Source organism: Filicampus tigris, chromosome 17 (assembly GCF_054856515.1).
Source record: "Filicampus tigris isolate MCC_2025a chromosome 17, RoL_Ftig_1.0, whole genome shotgun sequence".
NCBI classification, from domain to species: Eukaryota; Metazoa; Chordata; class Actinopteri; order Syngnathiformes; family Syngnathidae; genus Filicampus; species Filicampus tigris.
This window is the reverse complement of record NC_141233.1, coordinates 10387790-10404471: the sequence shown is the minus strand read 5'-3', so window position 1 is coordinate 10404471 and position 16682 is coordinate 10387790. Positions and strand designations below refer to the sequence as shown.

Below are 16682 nucleotides of genomic sequence, written 5' to 3'. Positions count from 1 at the left end.
AATGAAATTTGTTAAAGGGGAAGTCAACGCAAACGTTTTTTTTTTTTCAAGAATATGTTCTATGCAAGCCCACTAGTTTTCATTCTAAAATATTGCGTTTGTGAGATAAGTGTTAATCCACTCATTTTTAGCCATCTCTGGTGGCGGCCATTTTGTCTTCTGTCGACTGAAAATGACATCACAACTGCTCACAACGACCAATCATAGCTCAGATTCAGAAAACAGGTCAGCCGTGATTGGTGGCGGTCAACCAGAGATGGCTAAAAACGAGTGGACCGTTTGCGTTGACTTCCGCTTTAATAAGGTCATTCTATGAACCTGTCATTCAAAACAAAGCACATCTTAATTTTTACAAGCAATGCTTAGGTGAGCAGTGCAGGTTATGCAAGGAATTGACCTGGATGTCACTATTTTACATGCAACCTAAAGTTGATAATTATAAAATAAAAACAGCGCAACATAAATTCAACATGTGTTAAGTATGACACATAGACTACACGTAAGAAACACACTCATGACAAGAATTAATGTCCTCATTAATTAAATGCAATGCAAAATGCAATGCATTCTGGGAACCGAAAAGGAACGTTTTTTTTGTTGTTTTTTTTTTATAAAAAATGATGTATGCCTTATACATTTTCTAATTAATCATCCCATTAATCGGCGTCAACTTGAAAAGTCCATATCAGTCGAGCCCTAGGATGGAGACACTGGAGTCCGGTTTCGTAAAGGGTAGTATAAGTGTAAAAATACCCCTCTTAACGGTCAAATACAGAAGAAACAAAAAGTGTGTGTAAATATATGTCTCCTTTAATCAATAACCATTCCAGTTCTTCTCCCTTGTGCTCCCTTCTCATAACGTATAATCCGAGGATGTATAGCCCCGATCGTTTTAGTCGTCATCTTCTAAAAATGCGGTTCTGATACAAGCCAACCTTCCAGATGTTGCTGTAAACAACATTAGAGTGGATGTTCTTGTCACGGCTCTGCTGACGAATTACGTCTCAGCTGTTTCCCCGCTGCGTGCGCATACGTCGATACGGTACAGTATATGTGCGTGCGTGTGTAGCCCATAGCTCCTGATGACGTATTTACTGCCCTTGGAAGGTGATGAAGTTAAATACAAAGCTACTTTCCCCTTTCCCCTCGTCATTTGTCTTGCTTTCTGCGCTCCTAAAGTGACTTCATGGCGTCTTGAGCTTACGAGGTGTTGAAAGGCGCTCAGATAAAGTTGCTCTCCAGACACAGCAATTCATTTAAGTGGACTTTCTTTTTCGGACACACTCTTACATCAAGTTGAGCACGTGTGTAACACGTGCCTGTTTCGCTTTTATACATCACAGACGGAAAAGACGTAACGCTTTCATGCGCTCAGCAGTGCACCTTTAACCTTTAACATTCACCAACCGGACGCTGTGATGATATTTGAAAGGAAATCAAGTAAATATTTCCGAGTGATTCTGCTGTTCTCCAGATGTGTTTCTGGGTCACATGGCAACCAGACGATGCCCCCGAGATATTTTTCCGTATCCTGATCTGCATTGGCATGACGGAAGTGACCCCTAAAGCCAGCTGCGCGCAGAGCGTCGAGGCTGAGCTAGACGGAAATGGAGGGTTTGTTAGCTCGAGCTAAAACTTTTTAAACCAAAATGTTTGTGCACCGAGGTAAAGTTTTGCACTGAAATAAACGGAAAAGTAGTTAACCCGTTCCAGAACAAAGTTTTATTTACCTTATTTTTGTTGATGTGTGATTGGTTAACTGTACCTATTTTAAGCAACTATGGGCATTCCAAAAAAAAAAAAAAAATCCGCTGTTCAAATTTGGATTGATTGCTTTTTACTATTCCAGTACCACAGATAGTAGATTTCACCAAGTCAAATTTCGCAATGAGATCATAATCATTAACACCATTCTCAGGTTTAGTTAATTATTTCCTTTTATTTTTCCAACATTACTACAGTAAGCCTTCCCAATAAATATTGCTAGCAGATTTCACTGACCATATAGTGTACTACGTAATGCTTCACTATAGAGGAAGTCAACCCAAACATATTTTTTTCCAGAATATGTTCTATGCAGGCCCACTAGTTGAAACAAGGCATTCTTATTAATATTGCATTTATGCAATATAGCAAAATCCACCTATTTTTAGTCATCTCAGGGAGCGGCCATTTTGTCACTTCTGCCAACTGAAAATGCCATCACGGTTACTCAGGGCTCAGGTAATGACCAATCACTGCGTGCCTGATTTCTGAAGCTGAGCCACGATTGGTCGTTATCTAAGCCCTGAACAACTTCGATGTCATCTTCAGTTGGCAGAAGTGACAAAATGGCCGCCCCTGAGATGGCGAAAAGCAGGTGGATTTTGCTGCTTAACTCATATTGCACAAATGCAATATTAATCAGAATGCCTTGTTTCAACTAGTGTTTAGGTTGGGTAGGTAGGTTAGGTTAGGTAGGTTTAGGTCGACTTATAGCACAACAAATGCAAATAGGTCAGTATTTCAGTAAATATGCAAATAGATGAGTTATTCAGCAGTATTTTTGTATGGCTTGGTGCCGGCAGCCAGAGTTTTCCTTCGTACAATTTGCGGATTTATTTTTGGTTGTGAAAGCTCACTTGGCATTTTAATTGGCAGTAAACGTTTGTTGTTGCGACACCCTTCAATTGCGATTCAACATTTGTAATTGTTGCCAAACTACTGGTAGATGGCCAGCATGTCATAAAAAGGAGATGTGAAAACCACGCACGATGCGGGACGCGACCCAATTGTCCAGTGGCGTTGGGTTGCGTCGTTCGGTTTGCAGCTGGCTTCAGTCACCGCTGGGCACAAAACCGATGAGACTGTTGCTTGTTGTTTGGTCCAGTCTGCTTCCAGCGAAGCTGACTAAGCAGAATAGGCAGACCAAGGGTGACCTTTTGTTGACCACTTTCTACACCCCCCCCTCCCTCCCCACGCAACTTGCTTTCACCGCAGCAACAAAAAGCACTTCCTTGACATTTGTTTTTTTTTCTTTTGCTCTTTTCCTTCTAATTTGTGACATTCAAGTTTTGTGCTTTGTTGAATAGGAAAGCCTGTCACATCTCAGAATATTCAGAATGACTAAACCATTTTTTTATTTTTATTATTTATCTTTTCATTGATGATACTTGAAAGAGTAATTGTTAGTTTTGTTGTTGATGTTGTTTAGCTCTGTGAATAATTTAAGATGTGTTTATTATTAGTCCAGTCCTTCGCAAAATGTGGTTCTGTGGTGGTCATAGCAACAGCTAATAAAAATGGCGTCCATCCATCCAGCAATAACATGATTCAACACGGCAACATTTTAGATTCTATTCATCTATTTGAAGAAACTGTATATGTAATATTTCTTGCCGGGGCGGCATGGCTCAGTGGTAGAGTGGTCGTTTCCCAACCCGGAGGTTGTGGGTCGATCCCCGGCCATTGTGACCATGTCGAAGTATCCTTGAGCAAAATACTAAACCCCCAGCTGCTCCTGATGCTGCGTCATCAGTAGCTAGATGAGGTACAGTGTAAAGCGCTTTGAGTACCCAAGGTAGAAAAGCGCTATACAAGTGACAGCCCAGCCCAGCCCATAATATTTCTTAGAATAGTTGAAAAAAAATGACCCAGAGTACTGCATATCAAAGCCAAGCCATTTTTTCTTTTTTTTATCTTAACAACACAGTAGGTGTCCTGGCTTCCTCACTAATACGATAAATTGCTGATTCATGGTCACCATGACATCGATGCAGGCTTAAATCTCCTTACTGTATCACCCAAATGAAAAACAGAACTACATCCAGGACCAAGGGCCTCCTGTATGTTATTGTTGTTATATTATTTAATATTTAGCAACACAATAATACATTTGATTTATTTTCCCAAATGAATTTCAAAGCCAAGTTGCTGAATCTTTGTCCTAAATATCATCTTAGCGTCTTATAAATATATTAATATAATAGATCATAATGTAATAGAAATATAATGAACATGTTCCAGCCCCCTCAAAAAACACTAAAATATGTTTTTTGTTTATTTTTTTTTTACCTGCAAACACAGAAAATGAAATCACTAAACACGACTGTACCTATTGTTTTTGTCTTTTTCTTCCTCTGCGGGGTTTATCGGCGGTTGGCAAACCATCTTTGCATCTCTGCATGAGAGCCACCAACTGGTTTCCAAGGAAACCGGTTAAATAGATGGTCGCCGGATGTTGTGAAGTTTGCTGCCACCATCAAGCAGTGGGGCTCTGAAGCGCACTCGCATCTCAGATTTTTCTAACCCACAAGATAAAATATTTATGTTTAATATATCTGATATATGTACAGTATACTGTATGTATGTATATGTTTATTGTAATGTAGATTAATTTATTGTTAATATTACATGGGAAGAGGACTTTGGAAAAATAATCACATTAAATCGCAATTGCAATACTGAGGGGAAAAAAAAATCTCATTGAGTTTAATTTTCAAAATCATTCAACCCCAATTTTAATGTGTGTCTATTTATATTCTGAAGGATTAAAAATCGCGACGATGCTAGCGCTAACGCAACATAAGAGGTTTCCTGGCTGGCCATCAATATTATAAACTGTTGTTTTGTGGTCTCGGTGGCAAGTTTGGACACCGGTCTCCATATTACACGCTGTTGTACCACCCAAATGAGTTTGAACCTGTTATTCAAAGGTGAAACTGGCACATGTTGTCGCTCGAAACCTCCAAACAGTCGCGTCATCCGAGGATGCTTTCCGTCAGTTGTTTCCTGTTTGCGAGCAGATCGTCATGAATCTTGTTGAAAGGTTGGAGGAAGAGGCCATCAAATAATGGACGCGATGGGCATTTTCACTACTTTCACAGGAAATATACAAAGGGTCCATGACGTACATCCGAGTTCTTCTCAAGTCAAATGCAAGTCCGGTCACTCGCACTAAGATCTGAAATACAATTTAAACCGGTTGTCTGGCAAGTAATACTATAAGTGTAAAGCAAGGGCGGGAAACCTTCGACTCCCCGGTCTGAAGTCTCACTGTATGATTCGGTGTTATGTTCTTGGCAGCTGTTGGATATATGTGCGTATGAGTGAGGGTCTGTGCCACTCAATGTAAAAAAAAAAAAGGGTATCTATTCATTCACATTCTTGTGAGACAAAGATGCTGCTGAGTTCCAGCCACAGCTCGACATCCTGTTGATATCACACAAGCCCATTCTTTTGACTTTTTGTGTGTGTGTTAATGCACATTGTACAGTGTTTCTACACAGTTCCTTTTGTGTAGTGTGTAGAGCGCTCTCTCGCTCTCTGTGTGGGCTCATTCCAGCCACTCAAATGTCCTTCACGTCTTTTTTGACAAACGGGCTGTCATGTGATTATCTGTACTGCACAACATATGACATGAAAAATCTTCAAGTGGAACGTCGATTCTATTTAGTGGTGTGTGGCTGATTGGGTACAGCGGTGCATGGGAAGGCTCTGGAAGTAGGTGACTTTATGACAGATTTTGAAGATGGACAGTTTGAGAGTATTTGTTATTCATGGGTCAACATGTTGATAGAATTATTTGTGAATGGGCCCATTTGTCTGCATCAATCAGGACGAAAAAGATCTCCTTTCCATTAGCGCTAGCATACCGTATTGCTATGCCTTAGCTCTGGACGCTGCAATATTATATTCCACAGTCTGTTTGTGGCTACACTGTGCCCTTTTCTTTGTCGCCATCAGCCTTAATTAGTCGGGAAATAAAACCCTGGTTCTTTTTCATTTCATTATTTTTTTTATTGTTATCAACACGTCAGACTAGACTTTAGAGCGGCATCAAAATTGACATCAGAACAGTTTTGGCGACTGCTGACAGTCTGTGCACTGAGAGAAAAAAAATCTGTAGTTATGCTATGTTAATCTTTGTTATTTTTATTTATTCGTTTTTTTACAGTGTCTAACAGAATCAAAGCCAACATTGTGGTTTTCAATTTGGACCAGGATGAGCGTGAGCCCTTGGCCCTTATATTCCATGACTTAAAAAAAATATATATATATCACGCGTGCGATGATAAATGAGCTGTATTGGCATGTACATACACCAGTAATTGGTTTAGTACCTCATGATACGGCGTGTCAACCGTCATCTAGCAAAACAAGTGCACACTGTTTTTCCATCGCCGTTGAGTGAGGCAATCAGACCACAGAGCACAACAAAGTCATAATTCACAGCTGAGCCTTGAGTGGTAACAAATGGAGATGAACTTGCCGATGTTCTGGAGTTAATATCGTACAACAACATCTACACTGTGATTATACACCAATGCAATGAGAGCCAATACAGGAGCTGTATCAAAAATCCTGCTTGAACAAAAATAATCATGCTCCGTTTTCATTGGCTCCGCCATATCGGTATTCGCTGTGTTTCTGTTATTTTGGCGACCGTATTTAGCATCACGAGCTGCTTGTTGTAGTGTTATCTGAGATTTTTTTTTTAATGGCTACCTCTTATTTTGAGCACGAGGACGTGGAGCATGGCTGAAGAAGGGGGGGGAAAAAAAAAGGCACGCTCTGCACTCATGGAGCTGAGTGGAGCTGTCACTGACAGGAAGCAGAAGATGAAGCAGTTTGCGATACTGGCCAAAAATAAGAAAGCCAGCAGTAAGATGGGGGAGTGGAGAAAGAAGATGTATTGTGTGTTTAGAAGTGCATTACATCAGTGGAGCCAGAGCTGATCCCTGCATGAGGCCACCCAAAAAGTTTTTTTTACCTGAAATATGGTGTCCAGAAGCTATAGTGTCCACCTATCTGCATCGGTCTGCTTTGTTGTCATCTTCAGTCTCCTCCAGGACAAAATCGGTCTCCTTATTCCTAGTGTTAGCTCGAAAGAATTACAATAATAATAATAATTATTATTATTATTATATCCATCTACTGGATTATGGCCGTATCGAGTGTATATTGTGCAGTATAACAGGCAGCTGTTTGGCATGGCACACGTTAACCTGCTGTGGAAAAAAAAAAAAGATTCTCACTATAAACAGCAGCTGGTGATAAATTTAGCTTTCCCGAAAGCCAACAGTCATTTTCCATGAATTATTAACAAGTGAGATTTTTGCTGTCGTTTGGTAACCCAACGCCGGTATTGTCAGCTATGCATCTACCGGGTTGATGAATCACTCGTAGTTTCTCATTAGTAACACATGGATGACTTGTACACATTCGGTTTCAAGCAGGCTGTGTTATACTGTTTCAATATGACATCAAAAGATGGAAAAGTTGCTTAAAAAAAAGGTTTTATTTTTTTATTCCTGGGATCAAGTGTCGTTGTGACACACAAAAGCATCCTGGACTGCAGGGGTTTTATAATTTATGTTGTTTCCTGTCATGCAGGAAGGTGACCCCGTCCTGACTTTCATGGAGGGGAAGCTACCTTCAAAATCTCTCCGTCTGTTGCCTCAAACCACTCGAATGGAATTTGTGCACTCAACACGGAGGTTTTAGGAGCTCACCATGAGTGTTACTGATGGATGACTCCCAAAATGGTCTGCTCCTTCATTTTGACTTTGACTGATGAAGGCCATAAAATATCATCCATACTCCCCGCTTTGATTTTATGACAGCCTTTGAACAAAAATCACAAGTACCATGGATATCTTTTTGTATATATTTGTTGGCTGTATCTTCTGGAATTATCAATGAAATATAACTTGTTTTTCTTACCTCCCCTAAGGATGTATTCATCACCGTTGTTAGCGAGACTTAACCTATTTCACTTTGTGGAGCCGTGATGCATGGACCAATAGGGAAGACATTCAATTTTCCATCCGTAACGCTTGTCTACATTATCACGGGTGAGCTGGGGCCTATCCCAGTTTAAGCGGGGGGCAGCTTGAACTGGTCACCAGCCAATCGCAGGGCACATACAGACAAACAAACACTCACGCTCACATTCTCACCCAAGCTAATTTCGAGCCTTCAGCGGGCCTAACATGCATGTTTTTAGAATGTGGATTGAAGACGCTTATTGTGAGTTCTACTTCCTAGATAAATGACATATTGAGAAACATATATATATATATATATATATATATATATATATATATATATGTATGTATATATACTATTAAGAAGCATAAGACCCTTTTATACTGCTCCTAAATGCAATCACCATTGTTTGACAAGAACTTGTTACGATTGATGGTCATCCTAACTCCTTCTCGTCTCTTCGCTTTCTGTTGTGTCAGGTTTGTCCACGGCCAAGAGGAAATTCGCCGACTCTCTCAATGACTTTAAATTCCAATGCATCGGGGACGCCGAGACGGATGATGAGATATGCATAGGTGAGCTCGCTGATGTGAAATCCAATATAGTACAGGTGCATCGCAATAGAGCAGAGTGTCCTGGAAAGCTTAAATTATTTCAGTAGATCAATTCAAAAGTGAAACTCCTATAGATTCACCCATTTTTTTCATTTAAATTATTTAGTGTATTATATAACAAAACATTTTAAAACATGACTTTAAATATAAGTTAGGTAGAAATTGTCCGTCTGAAAAGTATCTTTCATTTGTTTAATCAATCTACTTGATAAAAAAGGTAGTAAGTGTAATTATTCCCAGTTCATAGACAATGTTGTTCACACTCAAACAAAGAGTTAACTGAGCCCGTTTGAACTCTGTTGCTAACCAAAACAGCAGCACCTACAGAAGCATGTAACCAATGGAGTTGGACAGAGTGCTGATGCCCTCTTGTGTTTAAATGTGAAACTGCATTTTGACTATATTTTATACGCTTGTCAACGGGGCTAGGGGCCAGACATTATCGATTTTATGAGAGAGGCTGCGGACCGGATAAATTTGACCGCGGGCCGTATTTGGGCCCCCGGGCTGGACTTTGGACATGTCTGAATTAAGAGCTTATTCACAAAACACAAAAAATTCATTCATACATCCCTTCTCTAGGCTACTTGCCCTCGTTAATGTTGTGGGTGAGCTGCGGCCTATCCCAGCTGACTTTAAGTGGGAAGCAGAATACACACTGGAATGGTCGCCGGCCAGTTGCTGGGCACATAGACAACCGTTCACACTCATATTCATCTTTATCCTTGTGAAAGCAACGTTTTTGTTAGCGCGTTCTCTAATGTTTTGGTCAGTGAGTGTGTGTGTATACAACACACGGCGTTGGTTTTCGATGACATCACTTTGTCATTGTGTAATCGTGCTTCGAAAGAGGGACACCCTGTGGTCGGTCATGTGACTTACAGCAGATGTATCAGTGCTGTACCAGGGCCTGTTTTACCACAAGTGTTATTATATACAAGTGAAAGATGTACACTGCAGTGGTCGGCCAAGCTCATATTATATCATAAAATTGAATACATACAAAATGCAAAGAGTCAACGTGCACTTGGCTCTCGATGATAAAACACACAAAGCATCCGGAGAAACATGCTGAGTCGGACCCAACCCTGACATGAAAGTCAGTGCTATTGTTTTGTATTGAAAATTGCATCATTACTCATTCCGTGAACTCACCAAGGTCTCTTTTGGTGACCGAGGAAGCATGTAAGCAACAGTCACCACACCCTTGGTGTGGGCGGGTGTGAATGGGTGTGAGTGTGTGCATGCACAACCCACCCACTTGCTGTTGTTTGACCATTTCCAGCTATCTTGCCTGAACAGCTTGCGGGGCTGCACTTTTTTCTGTTTAGAATATTATCACGCGTGCAGTGAATAACAATTCAAATGGCTCTCATACTGTTAATCGAAAAGAACAAACAATAAGAACAAGAACACCCTCCCTACAGTGAAGCATGGTAGTGGCAGCATTATGCTTTTTATTAATTTTTCTTTACACGGAACTGGGGCTTGAAGTCAAGGGCGAGTTCCAAGTACCATCTCAGTTGTTTATTTTTATTTTCTCTCTTGAAAAGATTTAAAAGCAATCTAAAAAAAAAAAAAGAATTGAGTTTTACAAGGTATATGTCCCGTAAATTGTGGAATTTTTTTGGGGTTCTAATTTCTTTCAACTCCAAAGAAAACCTGGCATTTTACAGGGGTGTGTAGACTTTTTATATCCACTTATAATCCATGGTGGCCTTGAATGTACTGTTATCTTAACCAAAAGTGAGAGAAGTGATTTTAGTTTCCACCAGCTGTAATGTAATGTACCGTAGTTCAATTTCAGCTTCACTTCACTCCAAAGATGTTCTCAATGGGAAACAAATGGAAATTAAAGTTAAAACCCACATCAAAAACCGATTCAAAAATCTGCAGTGCCAACCAAGTACATCTTCCTTTCAATTTCTCTCTGTTACTTTGCGATTGATTGAGTGACTAAGCTAAGCAGAACTAGGAAAAGAGTTTTATTAACAGTTGCATTCATTTTAATGCATTCCAAAGTTCTGATGCATAGTACTTGGATGAAACTTTAAAGGCAAATGCTGTAAAAAAAAAAAAAAAACGTTGCGTTTCTCTGCTGCCTCATGGCTTTTAATGGAAACTCTTCAAGGTCCTAGGGGAGAAATGGAACACCTTTATCCCTGCTACCTCCTGCATGTTCTCTCATTTTCCCCAATTTTCCTCCCCAGCCAAGTCGCTCCAGGAATTTGCAGCTGTCCTACAAAACCTGGAGGATGAGAGGACACGGATGGTAAGTTGTCTGCTGTACACTTAATCAGTCTATAACACTGCTTATGTAAATATAAATGATACGTATTCATCAATTTGCTCATGGCGGACGATTCGCATCAGGTGTTTTTTCACAACATGTGTGTCCTTAGATTGAAAACGCCAACGATGTGCTCATTATGCCTCTGGAGAGGTTCAGGAAAGAGCAGATCAGTGCAGCTAAGGTAAGCTTTGTCATTGGAAACGTGTACAACACACACTTATTTGTACAGTACATCAGCATCCGTCACATTCTTCCACGAATCAATAAAGAGCCTTTTAGCGCCGTTGGAGAGCTGGCCTGACATCCGCTTTGCAGTATAATGGCAGTAGCTCGTTCTCTGAGGCTTAGGGACCGGTTACAAAAGTTGTTGGCGGAAGGCCAGTTCACGCGTACGCATGCAAAATGTAGGAGGGGTGCAACATTTCGAATGAAGAGTAAATGTGGTTGGTGGAAGTAGTAGTCGACTTGATGCTTTCAGAGTTGCATCAGCTGCCACTGGTTTAAGATTTACAAATGCAATATTCTTTTTTGCATCGAATTACAAAATTGGGTAATATAGTTGCTAACGACCCAATCAGATGTATCATATATTTTTATTTCTACATGAAAAGAAATGTCATTTCATGTATTTATTTGCAGTGCAAATTATTTTGAAAAAATCGTTTAAAAGTTTATAAATGAACCCTTTCATGCACAGTGGTCACTACAGTGGACAGCTATTTAAAAGTTGCTTTCGCCTATATTAATTAATCTACATTTTTAAGAATATTTTAACCCTTTCATGCATTAATTATGATTTGATGTAATTATTTAAAATAGAAATATATTTTTGAGATGACTAAATATAGGCTTTATCTTTCCTTTTTTTTCCCCAACAGCTCTTGTATTAGATTGTGGAGGTGTGTCTCATGTTTCGTGAATTCAATGTTACCGGAATCACTGACCACCGCAACTGTTTCAGTCTCCAGGCATCCATATACAAACAAGCAAGACATTTCATCTCCCAGCTGTGCAAGCAGTCATTTATTACCGCTCCTGAATTACATGCAACTACATATACAACATTCCTAGGTTTTATCACGCTTGTAACACACGTTTAGAACACAAATAATCTGCCTTTCTCTGCGCCTGTGGTCTCAATTAAAGCATCACAACATGACCTGCTTAGAAGCTGAACTAACGCTGACATAATAACCCCTAATAATTCCGTGAACGGGGAGTAGGGTGTGTGCTTTTGTAGACGCGGGGGCTGCCTCGTTGCATGTTGTCACCTTGAATATACATCTCTGCGTCCCCGTTTACAAACATTCAACGTGATCTACTCTGACAATTAGCTGGTTCGTTAGGCACTAGAAACATTCAAGTGCCTTGACTTAACCACTTGAAGTCATTCCGTGGCCATGCTCGTAACTGAAAACACCTCACGTCATCTTTGCGAATTGAAATGATTGTCAATGCCATTAATCCGTTCCAACCCCACAAAAACACCGCAAGCAAATATTTGATAAAAGAACAAAGCACGCTACAGTATTGTACTTAATGAAACATAAAGTAATAACTAGGGATGTCACGATATCCAAATGTCACCACGATATGAACCTCACGATACGATACTTATCACGATATTGTGGGGAGGTTGGTGATCTATAAAAAGCTCACGATACTGTATAAAAGCTCACAGTATTGTAAAAAGAAAACAGCTCATATTAAAAAAAAAAAAAAAAAAAAAAATCACAATATTCTGTTTTTGTACATAACATCATTCACAAAGAAATAGGCTTGGCCAGTCATGCGCTCCTATTGGCGATTAGTGTGGGTCTTTCTTTAGCCAGTCTTATGGTGTTTTGGTTTGTGTGTTAGCATTAAGATAGCAGACTTCATTTAAGTGATGTGGTTTGACTAAATACACAACTTCATACTCTACTGTATTTGTTGGTTATCCCTTGCCATACATATGCCCCCCCCCCACACACACACACACACACTTGTATGTTCATTAGCCCTGTGACCCAGAATTGTCACCACAGGGGTTCCTCAAATATGGCTGAACCTTTGGCAGCTGATCATGGCTTGATTGCAACATGGTGGGCAGATTAAGGAGCAACCGCACGTAATCTCGGTGGTGCGGCCATCGTGAGCACTAATCCCAGTTTAGCCTTGAAAGGAGTGACATCTTTACCCGGTACACGCCTCTCACCTTGCCTTTAGGCCTCGCCCACTTGGCAGAGTTTCAGCGGGAAGCGTATTAGTTGATAGAGACCATATTTAAAAAACGCCGGGCTGTTTTGTCATATGGTATTTGGAACATGACTCTGGTCAAGGTTATTTTATGGTGGATTACAGGCAAGGCAAAGCTCTAAGCAGTCTACTGTTAAGATTTATATCCGCTAGTGTTGAAGATGTGATGAAAAGTTGGGTACTGTTCAACATTAATCTTTCTCACACCCGCCCTTGACTTTGTCAGCCATGTGTACCTCAGGAAGTGGCAATCTGGGGAAAATATTGCTCTCTGCTGGCTGATTTAGAAAGTACTAGTTGACATTTTTTTGCTCAATGATTTAGGGAAGTGGTTCTCAAACGTTTTACACGTAGTACCGCCTCCAAAAATACTTCCACCATACCTTCCAATTATCACTGTACTGACAAACATTAAAATACAGTAACATAGTCGATTCAGATATTCATAAAAAACAAGACAGGGGTTTTATTCCTTTAAAAAATAAAATTATATATATATATATATATATATATATATATATATATATATTTTTTTTTTTTTTCAAATGTATTGCAGATAAAGATTCAATAAATTTTTTATCGAAGTATTGTGCTTAAAAGTTGAATACAACTAAACTGTACATACTGAACATAATGTATTGGATTAAAAAAAAAAACTTGAACGTTTGTATCACTGTAACACGAAGCACAGTTTGACTTGAAATATTTTAAATGTACCACTAGAGGGAGCCTGTGTACCACACTTTGAGAAACACTGATATAACTCTTTTTTTGCTCTGTTTTTATTCTGCTGTTCTTAAAGTGATAGTGAGAAGGAGACCTTGTTGTCGGCAGCATTCCTATACTTGTTGTTAAATCTGATTGGGGGAATACCTGTGCCATGATCAAGAGATCGTTTTATTGCTCTTACTGCGCATTCCCGTTTTGGAATTTACAAGAAGTCGGAAAAGATGATGCGTTTGGATTTTGTTTGGGCTCAGCGAGCAAAAGATTTGGCATTTAGAAACACCGTGGCGGGGCAGTCGTTAGAGCATCAGCCTCACAGTTGAGGAATCACGGGGTTTGAATCCCCATTCCAAAAACATTGAAGACTTTAAATTGCCCATACGTATGAATGATGGTCTGTCTAATGCTTGTCGAAAGTCAGATATGATTGCCTCCAAACTCCCATGACTTTGAACTGGATTAAGCGCGATAGAAAATGGATGGAAACATTGAAATGCTTAACAGACAACAGCACATGCACAGCACGCTCGTGTTCAGTTTAGTAGCTCTGTCTGTGCTTTATCATCCGTGTCATTTAATGACAGATGGATTCATGAAACAGCCTATTATTTAACAGACAGCTGTGTTCCCCTGAGGAGCGCAACTAGAGTAAATCACATCACAGCCGCTCCAAATTCACATGACGCTTTTCCACTGCAGTGCAAAAACAATGTCTGCTTTGTTTACCTGGCCACGGCGTTAGGCACACATGTACATCCCAATTGATAATAATGTTGTTTTTTTTTTTTAATCAAAGACTCATCACGCTTGAGATGTATCATGATAAATAGATTTGTACTTTATTTGTCCAACACCACATGTCAGAGTGTTTTTTTTCTTTACAGGAAGCCAAGAAAAAGTACGACAAAGAGACAGAGAAGTATTGTGCAGTACTAGAGAAGCACCTAAGTCTTTCGGCAAAGAAGAAAGAGTCGCATCTGCATGAGGTATAAGTGTTTTTTTTTTTTTGTTTTTTTTTACTTTCAATCATGTGTCTTATAACGCAAGAGCGCCATCTGTCTTTTTGGCCTGGTTCTCTGCAGGCGGACAACCAGGTAGATAACGTGCGGCAGCATTTCTATGAGGTTTCTTTGGAGTATGTCTTCAAAGTGCAGGAGGTCCAAGAGAGGAAGATGTTTGACTTTGTGGAGCCCGTAAGATTACTTTTGGAATGTTTTCTTGTCCACCTTTGAATCCAGTAGTCACTACACACTTGATTGGCTATACTGCATCATGTGTTAAATGTGTTTGCTCCCTCAGCTGTTGGCCTTCCTTCAAGGTCTCTTCACCTATTATCATCACGGCTACGAGCTGGCAAAGGACTTCAACCACTTCAAGACGGACCTTACAATCAGCATACAAAATGTATGCACAGACACCTTTTTTGTTTCTTGTTTATTACTTGATTACCTTTTTCATGATTATATGCCTTGAATGATATTTTTAAAGTTATATATTTTTCCATCTTTGACCCAGTTTTTTTTTTTCATTTTTTCTTAATGTTTGTTGCATGACATCATAAGGATAAGCATGGAATTGGAAGTTTGTATTTCACTTCCCTTTTTCTTTTCCCCTGATGTTCTCCGCTCCTTCACTTTTCACTATTTGTGCGATGAAAAAGACTCTCATGCTTGAGGCATTGACCTTGCAGGATTATTTTTTTTTCTTTTTAATCTTTTATTTTTTCATCTTTTCCATCCCTTTTCTTTTCTGTTTTTCTCATTCTTGTTTAATTGATTTTTTAATGCTATGCATGATATTGTACTGAACATGGCATTCCCCCCCCATTTCTTTTCAATGTTTTAAGCTTTAATCTTTATTGTACTGTAATATATTACACTGTTATGTATAGAATTGAACGTTTGATTGTCCCCCAACCCCTTCACGTTTCACTATTTGATATTTTTCAGATGAAAAAGCCTCTCAAATTCTCCAGTGAAGCATTGACCTTGCAGGAGTGACTTAAAGCATTTTCTTGAAGTGCTCAGAGTTGATCTCATTTTTTGCGCGCAGACGCGGAATCGTTTCGAGAGCACGAGGTCCGAGGTGGAGAGTCTGATGAGGAAGATGAAGGAGAATCCACATGAGCACAAGAGCATCAGCCAACACACGATGGAGGGATATCTGTATGTGCAGGAGAAGCGTATGTACCACCACACACACAAATTTGGTTGCTGCAGCCAAGGCATGACAGAAATTCTTATCACAATTAATCATCATTGGTCCATGTCAAGCTAAAGCTTAATGTGTGTATATATATATGTGTATATATATATATATATTAGTGCTGTCAAAATTTTAAACTAAATTTCAAACTGATTAATTGCAAAATTTTCCATAATTGATCACGATTAATCGTGTTATTCAACTACAATTTTTTACGATATTTACGTGAGTAAAATCTTGGAATTCATCTGGAAAAAAAAATAAAAGTACATTTTGATTCAAAGACTGTTCGAATACCTTTCTTTGATCCTTGAATACGATTATTTTCCTGTAAAAAATCATTTTGGATCCCCTCCAATGAGCTGTCAAGCAATTTTTTAAAGTAAAACTATGTAAAAGTCTTTCTTTGCGAGATTGACTCTCCTCTAAGTTTGGCTGCAAAGTGAGCAGAGGTCACCTGCCACAGGAAGTAAATAATACTGAGTTAAGTGAGTTATTTTTTTTAAGGCGTTACAACATTTAACTTAATATATATATATATATATATATATATATATATATATATATATATATATATATATATATATAATTTTTTTTTTCTTTCTACACACATGATGATAAATGTTGAATGAATGACTTGATGGATAGCAATAATGTTTGTTTTGACCTCTTCCCTCAGGTTCCTTTGTGTCTACCTGGGTGAAGTACTACTGCACGTACCACAGGGAGCCAAAGCGGGTCACCATGGTCCTATTTGACCCCAAATCGGGGGGCAAAACAGTGAGTCCCGCTATTTATTCAGCCTGACTTTTCTGCAGTTTGCCCTATCGTCATGGCGCAGTGGCACTGCAGGAATG

The 16682-nt window shown here is 39.4% G+C and overlaps 1 protein-coding gene across 1 annotated transcript in view; it reads left to right on the top strand.

The window, feature by feature from the left end:
* The window catches only part of LOC147133326 (rho GTPase-activating protein 26-like), a 51841-nt gene that overhangs the window by 17008 nt on the left and 18151 nt on the right, over positions 1–16682 (top strand). Inside the window, exons 3-10 of the mRNA XM_086012517.1 lie at positions 8229–8324; positions 10574–10635; positions 10766–10837; positions 14505–14606; positions 14703–14813; positions 14920–15024; positions 15673–15802; positions 16505–16605. Of these exons, the coding sequence (XP_085868643.1) occupies positions 8229–8324; positions 10574–10635; positions 10766–10837; positions 14505–14606; positions 14703–14813; positions 14920–15024; positions 15673–15802; positions 16505–16605 (779 nt within the window). The remainder of the gene's footprint in view (positions 1–8228; positions 8325–10573; positions 10636–10765; positions 10838–14504; positions 14607–14702; positions 14814–14919; positions 15025–15672; positions 15803–16504; positions 16606–16682) is intronic.